The 15647-nt window shown below is 44.5% G+C and overlaps 3 protein-coding genes across 6 annotated transcripts in view; 1 reads left to right on the top strand and 2 right to left on the bottom strand.

Annotated features, from left to right (window-relative positions):
- The window catches only part of LOC108155643 (phosphofurin acidic cluster sorting protein 2), a 36360-nt gene extending 28244 nt beyond the window's left edge, over positions 1-8116 (bottom strand). For both annotated transcript variants that reach the window (XM_017286592.2, XM_017286591.2), the window contains exons 1-2: positions 7716-8116; positions 6423-7012 (exon numbers count right to left, since the gene is read on the bottom strand). In XM_017286592.2, the coding sequence (XP_017142081.1) occupies positions 6423-6691 (269 nt within the window). In that variant the 5' untranslated portion in view covers positions 6692-7012; positions 7716-8116. The remainder of the gene's footprint in view (positions 1-6422; positions 7013-7715) is intronic.
- A 953-nt stretch (positions 8117-9069) lies between these two features.
- LOC108154881 (N6-adenosine-methyltransferase MT-A70-like protein) lies at positions 9070-11387 on the top strand. Its single transcript, XM_017285323.2, has 3 exons — positions 9070-9464; positions 9525-9824; positions 9884-11387. Exons 1-3 carry the CDS (start codon positions 9326-9328, stop codon positions 11281-11283), a joined length of 1839 nt encoding a protein of 612 aa, XP_017140812.1. The 5' UTR covers positions 9070-9325; the 3' UTR covers positions 11284-11387.
- Positions 11388-11793: 406 nt separating this feature from the next.
- On the bottom strand, positions 11794-15584 carry LOC108154879 (mitochondrial Rho GTPase). Of its 3 annotated transcripts, none has more exons than XM_017285321.2 (5): positions 15489-15584; positions 14578-15427; positions 13317-14518; positions 12754-12792; positions 11794-12470 (listed from the first exon to the last, which is right to left on the bottom strand). In XM_017285321.2, the coding sequence occupies exons 2-5, from the start codon at positions 15187-15189 to the stop codon at positions 12335-12337; spliced, it is 1989 nt and encodes a 662-aa protein (XP_017140810.1). In that variant the 5' UTR covers positions 15190-15427; positions 15489-15584; the 3' UTR covers positions 11794-12334. The 3 variants fall into 3 exon arrangements, with proteins under 3 accessions (XP_017140810.1, XP_017140809.1, XP_017140811.1); XM_017285320.2 differs by having other exon boundaries at positions 11801-12470; positions 12730-12792; positions 15489-15583; XM_017285322.2 differs by lacking the exon at positions 12754-12792 and having other exon boundaries at positions 11801-12470; positions 15489-15583.
- Positions 15585-15647: the final 63 nt, after the last annotated feature.

The raw sequence follows: 15647 nt of genomic DNA on the forward strand, positions 1-15647 counted from the left end.
CGAAATGGCTTCGCAATGATTCATGGAATCTGGCCATGGAAATGGAGGAGTCGCTTCCGATACGATTATCATTTATCGGGCGTCACTTTGATCAATTTACACTTTTGTCTTAATCAACATGTTTTGCATTTTCATTTGCATTTGCTGTCGTTCGTTGTTTGTTGTTTGTTATTCAATCAAATGTTGGATCCCTCAATGGATCTGCCTCTGGGAATACAAATCGGGGGGGGATTACTTCATTCGGTAGATCGTTTGTATATGGAAATTCACTCGGAAATTAATGCCCTAAACAGATATTCTGTCTAATCAATGCTGTTATAGCCACTCGCTCGTTTAATCAGCACTTTTCGATAACATCTTCGATTTTTTACCATTTTGTACTAGAGGAGCCTCAAAGCCGACTATTTTTAGAATTAATGGATTGATAATGAAATCGAAAATGAATATGGCATTCGTAAAGATACAAAATGTGCAAAAATTGCAATGTTATTAATCGCGGAGTGGAATATAAAATATCACAATCGATAAAAAGACAAATCGACTATTTATCGGGGTATTTACAGCAATTTGTGTGGTAAAATCGATATAATTTCCGATAAACAGATTTTATTTAAACACAAAATGCTTTTCATTTAAATTGTTAGAGAATATATTTGATAAATCGATTCTTTAGTGAAGTTATCGAACATTCAAGTCCCCCAATGATTTGCATCGTTTACTTCACATTCAATCGATATTGCCACACCCTCTTTCCACGAGTATCTCGCTCCGATGATGAGAGGAGAGAGTGTTGTTCAGATATTAAATAATTAAAGCCTCTATCTAATCGGTTACACAATCGCCTGGCAATCAATTGTCTTTTATGGGTGGAGAGATTGTAACATTACGATTAGATTGCATTTTATTTGTATTATCTCATACTATTCGATTCGCGGAGTTCTTAGAAGGGGGGGTTTACCTTATAGGAGTCCTCTTTCAGTGCGAAAGGCGATACGTGACGAGTATTTACGAGTACCGTGCCTCACTCTAGTATCAGATTGTTTCACCCTTTCGAGGGTCCTCTGTTTTTATATCCATTTGAGAAGCATTTGGCAAACAATTTGTTCGGTTTATCTTTTGCTGGCGAATGCACCTTCGACAAACAAATCGTGAATGTGGGCCCTAAAATCCTCGTCCTATCGACAATCCACCTGGTACCGGTCGTACCGTCGCAACGATTATCTGGTATCTCCCCCTCCCGCTGTTATTCCACTCTGTTTTGCCCCGATGTTTGCGCAGTTGTTAAATCTTGTGGTTACCTGAAAATTGAATTGCATTTACCGACCATTTGCTCGCGAACGATTAATGTTTTTATGGCCAGAGAACGAACGCAATAAAAATGCACTTGGGATAGGTTCCGCCGATGTTCGTGCGCTTCGATTTATTTTTACTACATGAAAACAAAAAGAGATTGTTTTGTTTCTGTTTGTATCTCAATCTTGTCAAGGGTGGTATCTATAGCTTCGGTTCTTCCTGGATCTTCACTCGCGACGAAGAAGTATCGGCGGTTGTCCGGCTCTCCGATTGATTGATGGACTGCCTGGCGATATGGCCTCTAGTTAAACGGGTGTAAATGTGGGTCGATTCTCTCCCTAGAGAGCTCTTTTTCTGCTTCCTATTTCTGGTATTTTTAGTGACAGGGAAACAACATATTTTTGTGTAATTTATAAACTGCCGCGAATGATATTTAAACAGCGCGCGAGAAAAATAAGAATTGACGGTGACATATGTATGTACGAGTATGGGGTATTTCGCAGATACAATTTGTATCTGCGAATCGGCACAGCTGTTGGCGATTAGAGTGTCGAAGGGCTGTGTGGCGGCTGCGAGAGCGGGGGATCTATCTGTATCTGTCTCTGCATCTGTATCTATAAGTAGAATTTATAGCGCGACAAACGTCGCCGGCCGCGGCTGTTTTCTTTTTTTCCACCTTCTAATCGGGTATTACGATTATAAACCGACTTTTGTATGATATATTCAAAGGAATACTCTGTTGGATACATGTCAAAAGGGTATAGATACAATCGACTCTCAAATTGGTTTTCCTTTATTGCTTTTTTGTTGACTCTTCGGGGCGCGTGCGTTTTGTTGCCACGCCAAGTGTTGGCCTTGAACTTTTTTCGGTATTTTTCTCTCGGTTCGGTTCGGTTCGGTTTGTTGTTCGACTCCCACAAAACAATATCTGGGGAGCATCATCAGCATCACATGCGAGTGTATCTATTGCCAATCTATCTGTATCTTTTTCCCCATTCATGTGTTGTTTCTTTTTTGCATGTGACAAATTGAATTCCTTTTTCATTTCTTTTTCACTATTTTTCCGCATTGAAGTGCAAAATTTAATTGTTTTTTTGTTGTCACATGAAATTTTCACTCTACTGCCGATGGAGAAATTTTTTCCTGAGAGAGTAGAAAGCACAGAATAAATGATACCCTGTATAATTTTTATGCTAAAATTTGGATTTGTAAAAGGTTATAAATCGGTTCAAACTGGTTTAACGGTAAGGAATCGCTAAGAAACATTTAGGAATCGAAAATCGGAAATGATTCGCCATCATATCGGCCCACTTTTAGGCCCTCGCCTGCTCCACTACAGGGTACACAAAATTTATGCTGATTGCCTCGCAAATTGATTTCGCCGTCCGTTTTTAATGGGATTTTACTTTATATTTCTGTGATGCTCCTGCCTCCTAGAGATTGCCAATTTACGGCGCCTTTTGGCCATGACCACGATGATTCATGGCCGACGGGAAAAGCCCCTATGGAAAGGGTCCCCCCTTTACAACGCGGAAAACCAAAACAAAAAGCGAGAGAGAAGGGAAAGTGTGGTCAAGTCAGCGGTCAAATGTCTGAGCCCCAAAGCTGAAACCCAAAACCCCAAAACGAAGTCGAAACCTCGAAAAACCAATCGATTTCCTGTTGCATTTGCCGCCTGACCCAAATACCCTGCTCCAAGAAAAATTCTCCGTCGCTTCTGTAACCAGAAGCCCGGCAGTGGAAGTTTTTTTTGAGGAGTGGCCAGAGTTGCCGCCTCCTAAGCGCATTAGCCGCGATCTCCCGCTGTGGATGGGGTGTTAATGCTGTACCAAACATCTGGCAAATCTCTTCGACTTGGTCATTAGGGATTGGAGTCATGGGGGGGGAATGCCGGGAAAATGCCACGAAATGGAAAGCCTCTCAGCAGATGGTGTCTGGAAGAACGCTGTGTTGGATGGAGAGAGGGAGATGGAAGTTTTGTAACACTTTCGAGGCAGCATCTATGGTTTCTCTAGACAGAGAAAGACATGTGCTCATTAGCTTGTGGTTCGATTTAAGAAGGGATCTGGCTTTAAAGATCCTTAAGAGCTTCCTATTTTCATCCAAAAGATGTCCAATCAAGTAGTTTCAAGATCGAACCCCTTTATGTGCCCCTTCAATCTTCAATCTGCAATCGGCCGCTGGGCCAAGGCACAAAACAAAAGCAAAAACCATTTCCGCGACAACAAAGACTTTGTTGTCTGCTGTCTGCTGGTTGCTGGTTGCTTCTCCTCCTGTGGCAGGAGTCGCTTCTGTCCAGAGCATTGACTCATGCAGTGGTGCAGCCAGTGCACGGATTTTCCATTTTGTTTGCACAAAAGTCCAACACGAAGGCGGCGGATCCAGCAAAACCAACATCGTGGTCCGAGAGCCATGTCAACGTCAAGTTTGTTGACTTGTCCGCCAACCTGCCACCGAAAGTGGAGTGCGGCAACAACAGCATGGGGAACAAGCAGCGGCAAACTTGCTGAAAACTTCCGCTCTCTGGGCAAGAGCCCAAGCCAAAGCCAAAGCCAAAGCCATTGCCAACGAGGCAGACGTCCGAAACGAGCAACGGATGTCGGAGAGCTGCATAAATCGTTGGGACCCTGCTCCCTACCTCGCAAGATAGTGCGTCCCCTGCTCTTCCATCGAAAGCTGTTCATAAAAGTGCAATTTATTAGCATACAAAGTACGTCGTCTAGGCATTGGTCAGATGCGGGGACGGAGACGTAGACGGAGACACGAAGACGGCCTCTTGAATCTGGTCTTTGGAGTGGAGGGTCTCCTGGTGGTAGAGAGAGTAGAGTGTGGGATGGGTTCCATCTGGAGTGTGAGTTCTCCTGCTTTGGCCATGAAATGACAGAGCAGGGCAAAATGTTATACTATTTCCCGTTTTGATGCACTTTTTCCCATGTTTTTCAGTTGCAGAGATTAGTATCTCTTTCAGTTCCACATCCAGAAAAACTCTGAGAACTGTAGAAAGAGGCAGAGGCTTCCTACTTTGAGCTTTGCCCATAATAATTCATGCATTAAATGCATTCTTGTTGGTCCAAAATACAATCCATTTACATATAAGAGTGTACATCCGCCTTTTTCCCACTGATTTGATTCAAATTTGATTGCTCTCTGACGACTCTATGACAACCCGCCCTCCGGCGGTCATCGTTTTGGGTCAGACGTCACGTAGGTCGTCTGGCAAATGCTGAAAAGGAAACCACAAGGAAAACTCCTTTACGCCCGATCTGAGGCCCTAATCAAAGTCTGAAATATGGAGCTACGTGACGCATTGAGGCGTAGATAAAATCAACAAATAAGCATAAAGACATGTGGCATGGTGGCACATGGAGGAAGCAACTTCGAGCTTGACAAACTGTGACGACGACAAATGACTGAACAGGGCAAGGGGAGAGGGGAGAGGGGAAGAGAGGGCTGGAAGGGAGGATGTCAAACTGTAAATTAAATTTTCTTTTAGACAAAAGAAATATTTAATTAGCAACAAAAAGGGAAGCCCCTATTTGGGGGAAAGTTTTGCCCTTTCTTTCGAGGAGGCAAAAGTTCAAATTTTGCTTCAGTTTCTAATTATTCCAATTATAATTACCAGCCAAGCAAAGGCAGAGGGAAAGGGGAAACTTCAACAAATTTAAAGACTATAATCTTCTACTTGGATTCTTTTATAGTATCTTCTGTACTTTCTCATCATTGGAACCAAGGAAACCCGACCGAAAAGAGCAAGAAATTTAATCTTGATAGATCATTTTTCCAGAGAGGAACAGATCGCCCCACAGGGTGACTCATTTCATGGGCAAATAACCCGCAAATTCTTATCAAACAATAAACGAAAGAAAGAAAAAGCAGAAAGGAGAAATATAAACATAAACAATATCTAGAAGAACGAAAAACATTTGACATTAGTCAGAGATTTTCGGGGTCACTGGGACAAAGACTCAGAGCGGAGCAGAGATACGGATACACGAGACACACAACGAATGAAAGAGCGAAAACAAAAGATAGAAGAAATACAAAACTCGTTTTTTTGTTTTTGCGCAAAAGTTGAATTTAACTAGAAATGACTAGAAAATGTAAGTTTTTGAATGAATTAGTTCGAGAACTTCAGGAATCTATGAATGAAAGAAGCTCAGTTCTCGAAGGAAATTAATTGTTGATTTGTGAGAAAATCCTTTGATAAATCAAGTACCATTATCAGAAACATCTTCTCTAAGATAACCAATCATTCAATGTTATACAGAAGAGCTTACACAAAGATAAAGGTCGCAAGAATAATTTTTGAGCTAATCTCAAAAATCGAGAGATCTGTAACCGAAATCTTGAAGTCTATCGAGCTGTCGCCTCTGTCTATGGAAAAACTGAGGCCAAACTTTTGGACACTTTATGGTAGCGTAACGGATCGATCATTGCTATCTTAATCAGTAGATTAGTTACACACCCTAAGGTAAAGAGCTTGCTGTGCTTTTCGTTCTGTGTGATTCTAGAAATCATGATTTTTGTTAGGATTTCGTCTTTCAATTCTCTATATACAGAATTGTGAGAATGTCGCTCGAAAGAGAGCTTCGGAACCGCAACATAGCACTATTGTATAAAAGTTATATTTATAACAGTATACCGATGTATGAAAGCTCTGATTTGCATTTGCATTGTGTCTAGAAGTGTATAACAGTACTTCTGTGGTACATTTCTGCACGTGTATATTTCGAAACTGTATTTTCGTGCCCTCCCCTATTTTTCCCATTTGTTTTGATATCTTTTACTTTTTTTTGGTTGTTTCTCGTTGGCTTGTTTGTTCTTTCTTTTTTTTCTTGGGCACCCTCCCACGCGCTGCGTACTGTTTTCACTGGTAGAAAGGTAATAAATAAAAGTCAAGCGACTTTGTTGAATAACAGTTACCGCTCTTTCGTCTAAAAATAGGTAAAAAAACAAACCCAAAAACATACCAAATCGAACGGAAGCAAAGTGAAAAGAAATTGGCAAAAACAACAGCAAAAACAAAGACGACAGCAGCAGGCGGCTGTCTTGCTCTCGCTCTCTTCTGGTCTTATGTAAAATTGAATGTGCACTCTCTCGCACACTGCACTGGGGCTCTGCTCTCTCACCTGGGTATGCAGTTGGGCGGCGTTCGATCCACCTCCCAGGCGGCAAACAGTTTCATGGGCACCGGCTTCTGTCCATTCGAGCCGCTGCTGATCGCGCCGCCGATGCCTGACAAGGCCGCTGCTGGGTGCCCAGGGGTGGCACCAGAGGGAGGCAATCCACTCCCTGGCATTATGGGTAGGCCGCCGACGCCGCTGACTCCTCCTCCGCCAGCACCACTGATAACGGCAAATTTATCGACCAGTTTTGATGATTTATCAACCATCTTCATGTTGGGGTTTGCACTTGCGGGTTTTGTTGTTGTTGCTTCTCTCTCTCTCTCTTGTTGTTGTTGTTGTTGTTGTTGTTGGGCTTGAGAGTTTTGTTTTCTGTTAGTTTCTATCGCACACTATAACTGTTTTTTGATTTGACAATATTTTCAAAATTCAAATTGATATTCGACGATTTGAAAAGATGTCCAATTGGAATGGATGCTGCTCCTGCTGCATCTCCTTTTTCTAGTGCTGCCGCTGCTGCTGCTACCGCTGGCCATACACACACACTCAAACACTCGCGTGCTGACAATGAAAGGGCGTGCCGCTGCCTGGGCCGCCTTCAAGAAGCAAAAATTTGTATTTTGTTGTACAGAATATCACGAGACGAAACGCGAACACAGAGAGAGTGAGAGAGAGATAGAGTGTGGGAGTAGATGTTGGGGCTGCGATGCTGCCGATGCTGCGACTGCTGCTGCACTCACTCTTGCACAGAATCAATATACACGGGAATCTGTTGCGGATTACACTGCTCGGAAACGGGAACCGAGTCGGAATCGGAATCGGTTTCGGGACTGCTGCTGCGCTGCTGCTGCTGCAGCCAGGCGTCACGTACTTCGCGTTTGTGCGGGTGTTTTTGGAGCTGCTGCGCGCGAGAGACAACCGTCATGCTCCAAAGTGGCGTTGCAAATGTCGCGTTATAAATCTCATAGTCGGGCCACAACACCTCACACACACACATGCATACAGTCGCGCAAATCTAAAGAGAGAGCGCTGCTGCTGCTTGCTCCAACAATAACAAATTTGTAAAGGCTATGCGCGCGCCCCCACATACACAAAAACACGCACACACTAGCGTATTTTTGCAAATTTTTGTATATACATGTTGCGATTGGTTCTATGTGTGTGTACCCATTCGCGCATTTTATGCTCTCTTGCACGCGCATAAACAAAAAAAAAAGAAAACACCACGAACAACAAGATACACTGAACAACGACTCTCTCTCTTTCTCTCTCACAGTGATATATTCATAAAATATTTACAATTGGCGAAGCGGCACCATTTGTTTACGTATTTAATTTTTTTTTTTTTTTTTTTGTTTTAATTGATCGTAGCACTTTATCACTTTTGTAAAAAAACATCGAGCATCGATGTTTTTCTGCCGATGTTTACTGATATTTTCCGATGTTTTTGCTGATACCGATGTTCAGTGATGCATCGATGTTTTGCAAAACATCGGTAGCTTAATTTCATATCATTGCGTATTTGTCTTTTGTAAGCAGCAACACAGCAATGCCAAAGTAAGTAAACATATTTGACTTAAAATTAATAAAATTTACTATAGATGGTATACATTTGTTTAAATATGAAACTGCGAACGCCGTTAACATCATTCGAAGGCAACCCGTTGTGTGTTTGGGAAGGGTACTGTTCAGTCACAGACATATAACTTATTAATATTACAGAATAGACAGTACAATCTCATACACAAATACTCATGAATACAATTGTCCATGTCACTTCATGTCAATGAATATGACGACACGAAAATTACCTTAGCAACTAAGAATAGACAATTGCACTTGTAAGCTCGAACCCACCAAAAAGGGTGAAGCAATAAACTACTATTTACTCTATTGCTGCCAAGTAATGAAATGAAATGCACAGAGTAAGTGAACCCTATCTAGGATACCCACTCCGCAGTCCAACTGGTTCAAGTTCTAGTTGCGACGACCAAACTGTAGACGGTTTATGTACCGAATACAACCCAGCTTCCGACAACACAATTTTTTAGTTTTAAGAGTTTTTGTATAATAATAACGCAATAATAATAATAATATAATCAAATGGGAAAGTTTTCAAACATCGATACATCGATGCATCGAAGAATAAATCCGATGTATCAATCCAACATCGATGTTTGATTTTGATAACATCGATGGACATCGACATCGATGTTTTTATTCAAATTTACATCACTATCAGATACTAGTGATGTGGTGTATACGTATTTCATTAAATATTTATGGAATCAACACGTTCTATATTAAATGCGGTATCTAGCGGGACTATCGATAAGACCCTCAGAAATATACCGATGAAAGAATCGTTTTAGCCCACTTAACCCCCTTTTATTTTAAGAGGTTAGCAACTTGAGTTAGACCGTGGAAATAGAAGATTCCCCCTATCCTTTCTTTCAAATTAAAAAAAAAAAAAATAATGGCATCTTTCACCTTAGTTCTTGAAGCTTCATTATTTTTGGTTGAATATATTAGCATATCGGTCGACAATGGGTTAATCGTTCTTTGTCCACGATCGGAAATCATATTCCTCGATTTTGATGTTCGGCCTAAAATTACTAGCTAGATAGGACCCTCAGCACTAAACATATAATTTTATCCGATTGACGAACTAATTTTTAATAAGATTGGGTAGTTTAAAAACTTCTTTTCATTGGATTGTGTCTAAAATAAGGTCAACAACAATTAACATATTTGTGAATGGTGTACGTTTGCTGTTGCGCAGCAGTGGCGGCTATTTTTCGATACGCAATTGTTTAGGGATAGGTGCGTGAGCGATAGCAACAAAGCGAACCATCTGCATTTAATTTAACTTTTGTTTACATCTGCCGCAAAAATTAAATTTTTAAACAATGGCGGATGCGTGGGACATAAAAACACTCAAGACGAAGCGGAACACTCTCCGCGAGAAGCTGGAGAAGCGGAAAAAGGAGCGGATCGAGATACTGTCCGATATACAGGAGGATCAAACAAATCCAAAAAAAGAGCTCGGTAGGAAATCGCATTTAAGACGCTGTAATTAATATTTATCCCTATGTATATATTCTGCAGTTGAAGCTGACCTGGAGGTGCAGAAGGAGGTGCTGCAGGCATTGAGTGCGTGCTCCTTGGCTCTGCCCATCGTTTCGACGCAGGTGATGGAAAAGGTCGCTGCTGCCGGCAGCAGCCTCGAAATGGTCAATTTTATCCTGGGAAAACTGGCCAACCAGGGCGCCATTTCCATCCGAAATGTAACCATTGGCACAGAAGCGGGCTGTGAAATCATTTCGGTGCAGCCCAAGGAGCTAAAGGAGATTCTTGAGGACATTAACGACACCTGTCTGCAGAAGGAGGAGGAGGCTAAACGAAAGTGTGAGTCCGTCCATACAGCTTTAAACAAGCCTTCGATCTACAATCCACTCCTTTTCCAGTGGCAGAGCTTGTGGATGCCGAAGAGGATATCCAACCGCTGGAAAAAACCATGAAGATCGATTGTTCCTCTCACAAGGATGCCCCCAATGACATTATGATGCTGCTTTCGATGCCCTCCACTCGAGAGAAGCAGAGCAAACAGGTGGGCGAAGAGATCCTAGAACTGCTGACAAAACCAACGGCCAAAGAGCGATCCGTCGCAGAGAAATTCAAGTCCCATGGCGGAGCACAGGTCATGGAGTTCTGCTCCCATGGCACCAAAGTGGAGTGCCTCAAGGCGCAGCAGGCCACCGCAGAAATGGCGGCCAAAAAGAAACAGGAACGCCTAGACGAGCAGGCACTGCGGAGAGAGGATGCGGGGAAAGCCAACAGCACTAAGCCAGCTAAGGCTGGCACCCCCCTGGAAACCACATCGGAAGATGGCGAAGTCATATCCGAAACGCTGACCAATTGCGAGGGGGAATCCCAAGAGTCCACCGATGGCAGCGATGCCTCCGGCGAGACACGCGACAAGTGCACAAAGCTCCATTTCAAGAAAATCATTCAGGCGCACACGGACGAGTCCCTGGGGGACTGCAGCTTCTTGAACACCTGCTTCCACATGGCCACCTGCAAGTACGTGCACTACGAGGTGGACACCCTGCCGCACATTAACACTAACAAACCCACCGACGTGAAGACGAAGCTCAGCCTGAAGCGCAGCATCGATCCGAGCTGCACCCTGTACCCACCACAGTGGATCCAATGCGATCTGCGGTTCCTCGACATGACGGTCCTTGGCAAATTCGCGGTGGTAATGGCCGATCCCCCCTGGGACATACACATGGAGTTGCCGTATGGGACCATGTCCGATGACGAGATGCGTGCCTTGGGTGTGCCCGCGCTCCAGGACGATGGCCTGATCTTCCTTTGGGTGACGGGGCGTGCCATGGAGCTGGGCCGCGACTGCCTCAAGCTCTGGGGCTACGAGCGGGTGGACGAACTCATTTGGGTAAAGACGAACCAGCTGCAACGCATCATCCGCACTGGACGCACCGGCCACTGGCTAAATCACGGCAAGGAGCACTGCCTGGTGGGCATGAAGGGTAATCCCACCAACCTGAATCGCGGTCTCGACTGCGATGTAATTGTCGCCGAAGTGCGCGCCACCTCCCACAAGCCAGACGAGATCTATGGCATTATTGAGCGCCTCAGTCCGGGCACTCGCAAAATCGAACTCTTCGGCCGCCCGCACAACATCCAACCGAATTGGATAACGCTGGGCAATCAATTGGATGGCATTCGCCTGGTCGATCCCGAGTTGATCACGCAATTCCAGAAGCGCTATCCCGATGGCAATTGCATGTCCCCTGCGGCGGCAGCCAATGCGGCGGCCAGCATCAATGGGATTCAAAACTAAACTTAAAGATTAAGATCACCTAACATTAAGATAACCCTTAAGGAAGGAAGCTTACCCTTGACTAATAAATGTAGATCTTAACCAGCCTTCCGACGATCGATAAACCTCTCTGTCTCACTTGTTCTATCCAACCTTTGCGTTTAAGCGACACTGCGAGAGAGTACTTTTATTTTTCGCTATATAGCTTCCCAATTCATGCCGATCAAGAATATATATATTTAATGGATCGCATTTGAATTCTTTTCCATTTTAAGGGTTTAAATATTAATATCTGAGTATTTGTGGGAAGGGTCCCACAAAAAGAGACAAAGACTCTATATTTTGTTATTGGACTCTTGGGACCGACTAGGAAAAACTTAGATGCAGCGGTCAGAGGCAGTCCTGCCGCGGTCTCAGGTGAAGGATAGCCCAGTACCAGTACGCAGCGCGCCTTTACCCCGAAGATTTGAACGAAAACTGAAACGGTATTTGTTGCTGTTGCAATATCTTTTTAGTACTTTGTAGTCTTTGTGGAATATACACATATTTTGGATACATTTATTGCTCGTTTGTTTGCGCGTATATACAACAGTGCGATAAATATCTATATTTATATGTAGTAGAACCCATAGATAACTAATTGTATAACTATGTATGTCTTCAGATATGCACAAAGTGTGTGTGCTTGGGGGACGCGATAACTTATAAGACTTAAATCAGTAGAGCGCGAGGGAGAGTAGTACATGGGTTTAAGTTATGGGATATATAATGATATTAAGAAATGCTGGCCTTAAGAGTCTGCTCCTGGAATCTCTATCCTAAAGGCGTCTTCTGGCTCTCTCTTCCCTGCAGGCGTCTCCTGGCTCTCAAAAGTGTATTTACATGTCAGGAAACCAAAACCTTTCATCGTCTAGTGCCACTATTCTTCATTGGTACGTAACAATAAATTTGGATTTAACATACATTTCATTAAACATTGAACTCCTTTTGTGTCGGTTTTTCTTTGTGTGTGGGTCTGTGTATTTTGCGCAGTTTCTTAATGTGTCCTGTGTGGCTTTTGCCTGGACTCCTTCTAGCGCGAATGCGAGCCGGCAGCACTGAGGGTCTTCAGCACAATGAAACCGAGCATTGTGACAGCTGCAACGCCCAGACCGGCCTTCCACAGCAGCTTGCTATCCTCCGTCCAGAGTCCGAAATGCCGCAAGTGTCTGTAGCAGGACAAGAGAAAAGGGCTTTAGATTAGTTGGATAAAACAGCGGAAAAGGCAAGGAACAACAAAGATTAAAGCAGGTTTTAAACTACAGGCCGCAAACACCACGTTTTAGTAAACAGTGAGATGGTCGGGGATCTTATATATGTGAATCTCGATTTGTGGGCACCATGGCAGATATAGTACATATATGGAAACAACAACAACACAGAGGGCTGATATTAGTAACAAATTCAGTTTGAATGGTAAACACTTACGCCGACTCCCAAAGCTGAACCAACCTGTGCTTGTAGACCAGTATCCAGGCGGCTTGGAATTGCCTTCAGATGCCACCAAAGCCACCACAGCCATCGCCGAAGCCACGAAGAATCGTATTCCAAGAAGACAAACATCAAACAACACACGAGAACAACAGTGAAACATACCCAAAATATACATATATACGCAAAGTGGGGGGAGGGAGGAGAAGAGAAGATAAAAATATAAGCCATTAGCCATTTAATCTATAAATGTTAGCCCAAATGTTACCAATGTGTTTCCCGAGGGAGTGGCCTGATACCCCGTTCCACTGGATCACATTCTGATTTACGTGCAAATTTCCCCTAAGCGAAAGGGCTCGCCACGAACATTTTAAATATACCATTCGATGTAATACGATTTCGTATGGGAATGTTGATATCCTGCCAGTGGAACTGCGGTAATAGGCCACCCACTCAGGGCATTCGTTAGTGTTCGTTTGAGGTGAGATGTATGTGTGTTTTGGGTTAGATCTGATCCCCAAAAACATTCAACGATAAAAGCAAAGATCATCACATCACCCTTAGTTCCTTAGGAAAATACTCACGGAAAAGCGGCCATGGTGGCAAGTTTGGTGTAGAGTTCCTTTTTGTTAGTCCTTAGGCTGAAGAGATGCGGCGGTAGGAGTTTGTATTTCGCACAAAAGTCGGCGGGCTGCATGAGATAGTCCTGACGGCGCTCATCCATGTCGCACTTGGTGCCCACAATCATCACTGGGATCTTGCTCACCGCATAGTACTTGATGTAGATGCGGGCCACATACTCAAAGGAACGTGGATTGGACGAGTCGTAGACGAGGCAGGCCACATCACAGTTGACCTCCTGCGGCTGCAGCGGATCCAGAGCATGCCTCACATCGATGTCGCGCAATATCAAGTGCTTCTCCTGGCCATACACCTGAACCGAGTTGATGCAGTGCACGACATTCGTTTTGAATTCCTTGCCAATCAGTTTCTGCATCTCGTCGACGAGAAATCCGCGACACAGACCCGTCTTGCCCGAACCATTGGGGCCGATGACGTGACACTTGTAAACGGAACGGCTGCTCTGCCGCTTGGCCAGATCGATGCGACGTTCGCGTGTCACATGAATGGCCGCCAGCTGACTGTCGTTCTCGTGGACATTGAAGCCCAGATAGGCGAGGTATTCCATGGTCTTGACCACATCGATTAGCGTCATCAGAGTCCAGCGGCACAGCCAGCCATGCAAAGTGACCCAACCCTTGTCATTTATGGGACATGACTTGCGTATGTCCGTGGAGTACGACCAGGGCGAGGATGGACACACGCTGAATAGCATTTTGTGCTCCTCGGGCGACAAAGCACCGTCACGGTCGCGATCGTACCGCTCAAAGACGGAAATCAAAAACTGCTGGCCGCGATGCGAGAGCTCTGTGCTGCTGCCTGGGGGAATCTTTAGCGGCGGCCGCAAATACTCCTGGCACATCTCCAATTGATCATTGTAGCCAAAGCGTCGTAGCACGGCCCAGGAGGTCTCGTTGCGTCCGCGCTGTATGAACAGACAGTGGAGGAATAGGAAGCCCTTGAGCGTCACGGCATCGTTGTAGATGCCATCGGGCACGTTCTTCTGTATGACGGCCTTCACCTCATCGAGTATCTGCGGCTGCAGCGGTGTGTTGAAGCAGCGCCGTTGGAATAGGTTCAGCTCGTAATCATTCAGCAGATTGTCGCCATCGATATCGCATATCTTGAAAATGCGCACCAGCGACTTCTTGCAGGCGGGCGTCAGCTGCAGGGGGCAAGCGAAAGTGTGAAGTGATGTTTAGTGTGTTTGAACAATGAACTCACCTCTTGGTCTTCCATCATGTAGAGGGGCGATGTGGGATGCAGCACCGCCTTCTGTGCGTAGTAAAACATTTCGGAAATGTTGTGCAACGTCTTGGCCGAGCACTCAACACAGCTCTCAATCTCTGGAAAGTCCTCCATGATGGCCAGCACACTGTCCATCGTTGAGTAATCGATCAAATCGATCTTATTGCCCACCAGAACAATTGGCTTGCGCAGACCTTCGCCGGCAGCCTCTGTCTCCGCCACAATCTCGGCATCGCCCTCCAGTGTCGCATTGCACTTTGAACGTATTAACGGCAGCCAGTGCGAGGTGATGCGATCCAGGGAGTCATCGTCATCCACTGCGTACACAATGCACACTACATGTGCTTTGTTTATCTCCAGGCCGAGGGTTTCCTCCGTCTGTTCGACGCTCGAAAAGTCCACTATGCTAGTGGGCACCTGCTCGGGCGTGACATTGGCCGGGATTGTGATCTCCTCGGCACGCGGCGGCACCTCCTCCGGATACTCCTCGCTCACCAGCGACAATATTAGGGACGTTTTGCCCACCCCGGCATCGCCGACCAGCAATATTCGTACATTCTTTCGCGTTGACACTGTGTACTGGCCCATTCCTACAATCGAAACACACGACTTTCTGCCCTTCTCTCAATGTGTGTGCTGCGCTTGCCTTAGCCTGAACGTTCCCCGCTTCTTATGCTACTTTTCCTTGTAGTTGCTGGTCAGTAAATTACTTAATTTTTTTGATTTTGTTATGCAAAAATGGAGATGCAGCTGTTTTTATCAATCGACTGTTATCGAAATTGGGCTGCAAGGCAACCCTGCAAAATCCACAGTTGCCTAATCAGATCTACAATAAAAGGGGTCACTTTGCCACAATGCAAATTTAAACTAAAAATTGACTTACTTACCAATTTAAAAAGTGTTATAAAAGCAAACGCTGCTATCTAGAATTAAAAACAGACAACTTTGAACTGATTATTGTTGGAGGGAAACTCAAATCAGTCAAACAATCTGGCAACTACGTTAGTTTGGAGTCAAAATCGAGCACTGTGAGTAATTTTAAACGG

This window comes from Drosophila miranda, chromosome 2, assembly GCF_003369915.1.
Source record: "Drosophila miranda strain MSH22 chromosome 2, D.miranda_PacBio2.1, whole genome shotgun sequence".
NCBI classification, from domain to species: Eukaryota; Metazoa; Arthropoda; class Insecta; order Diptera; family Drosophilidae; genus Drosophila; species Drosophila miranda.

What these genes read in the sequence shown, in the direction of transcription:
- LOC108154879 (XM_017285320.2), bottom strand. Translation starts at nt 15,189, where the DNA reads ATGGGCCAGTACACAGTGTCAACGCGAAAGAATGTACGAATATTGCTG. An exon ending in ACATGATGGAAGACCAAGAG is followed by an intron (nt 14,519 to 14,577) that starts GTGAGTTCATTG and finishes TGCCCCCTGCAG; the next exon opens with CTGACGCCCGCCTGCAAGAA. An exon ending in GCCACCATGGCCGCTTTTCC is followed by an intron (nt 12,793 to 13,316) that starts GTGAGTATTTTC and finishes TGGCATCTGAAG; the next exon opens with GCAATTCCAAGCCGCCTGGA.
- LOC108154881 (XM_017285323.2), top strand. Translation starts at nt 9,326, where the DNA reads ATGGCGGATGCGTGGGACATAAAAACACTCAAGACGAAGCGGAACACT. An exon ending in AAATCCAAAAAAAGAGCTCG is followed by an intron (nt 9,465 to 9,524) that starts GTAGGAAATCGC and finishes TATATTCTGCAG; the next exon opens with TTGAAGCTGACCTGGAGGTG. An exon ending in GGAGGAGGCTAAACGAAAGT is followed by an intron (nt 9,825 to 9,883) that starts GTGAGTCCGTCC and finishes CTCCTTTTCCAG; the next exon opens with TGGCAGAGCTTGTGGATGCC.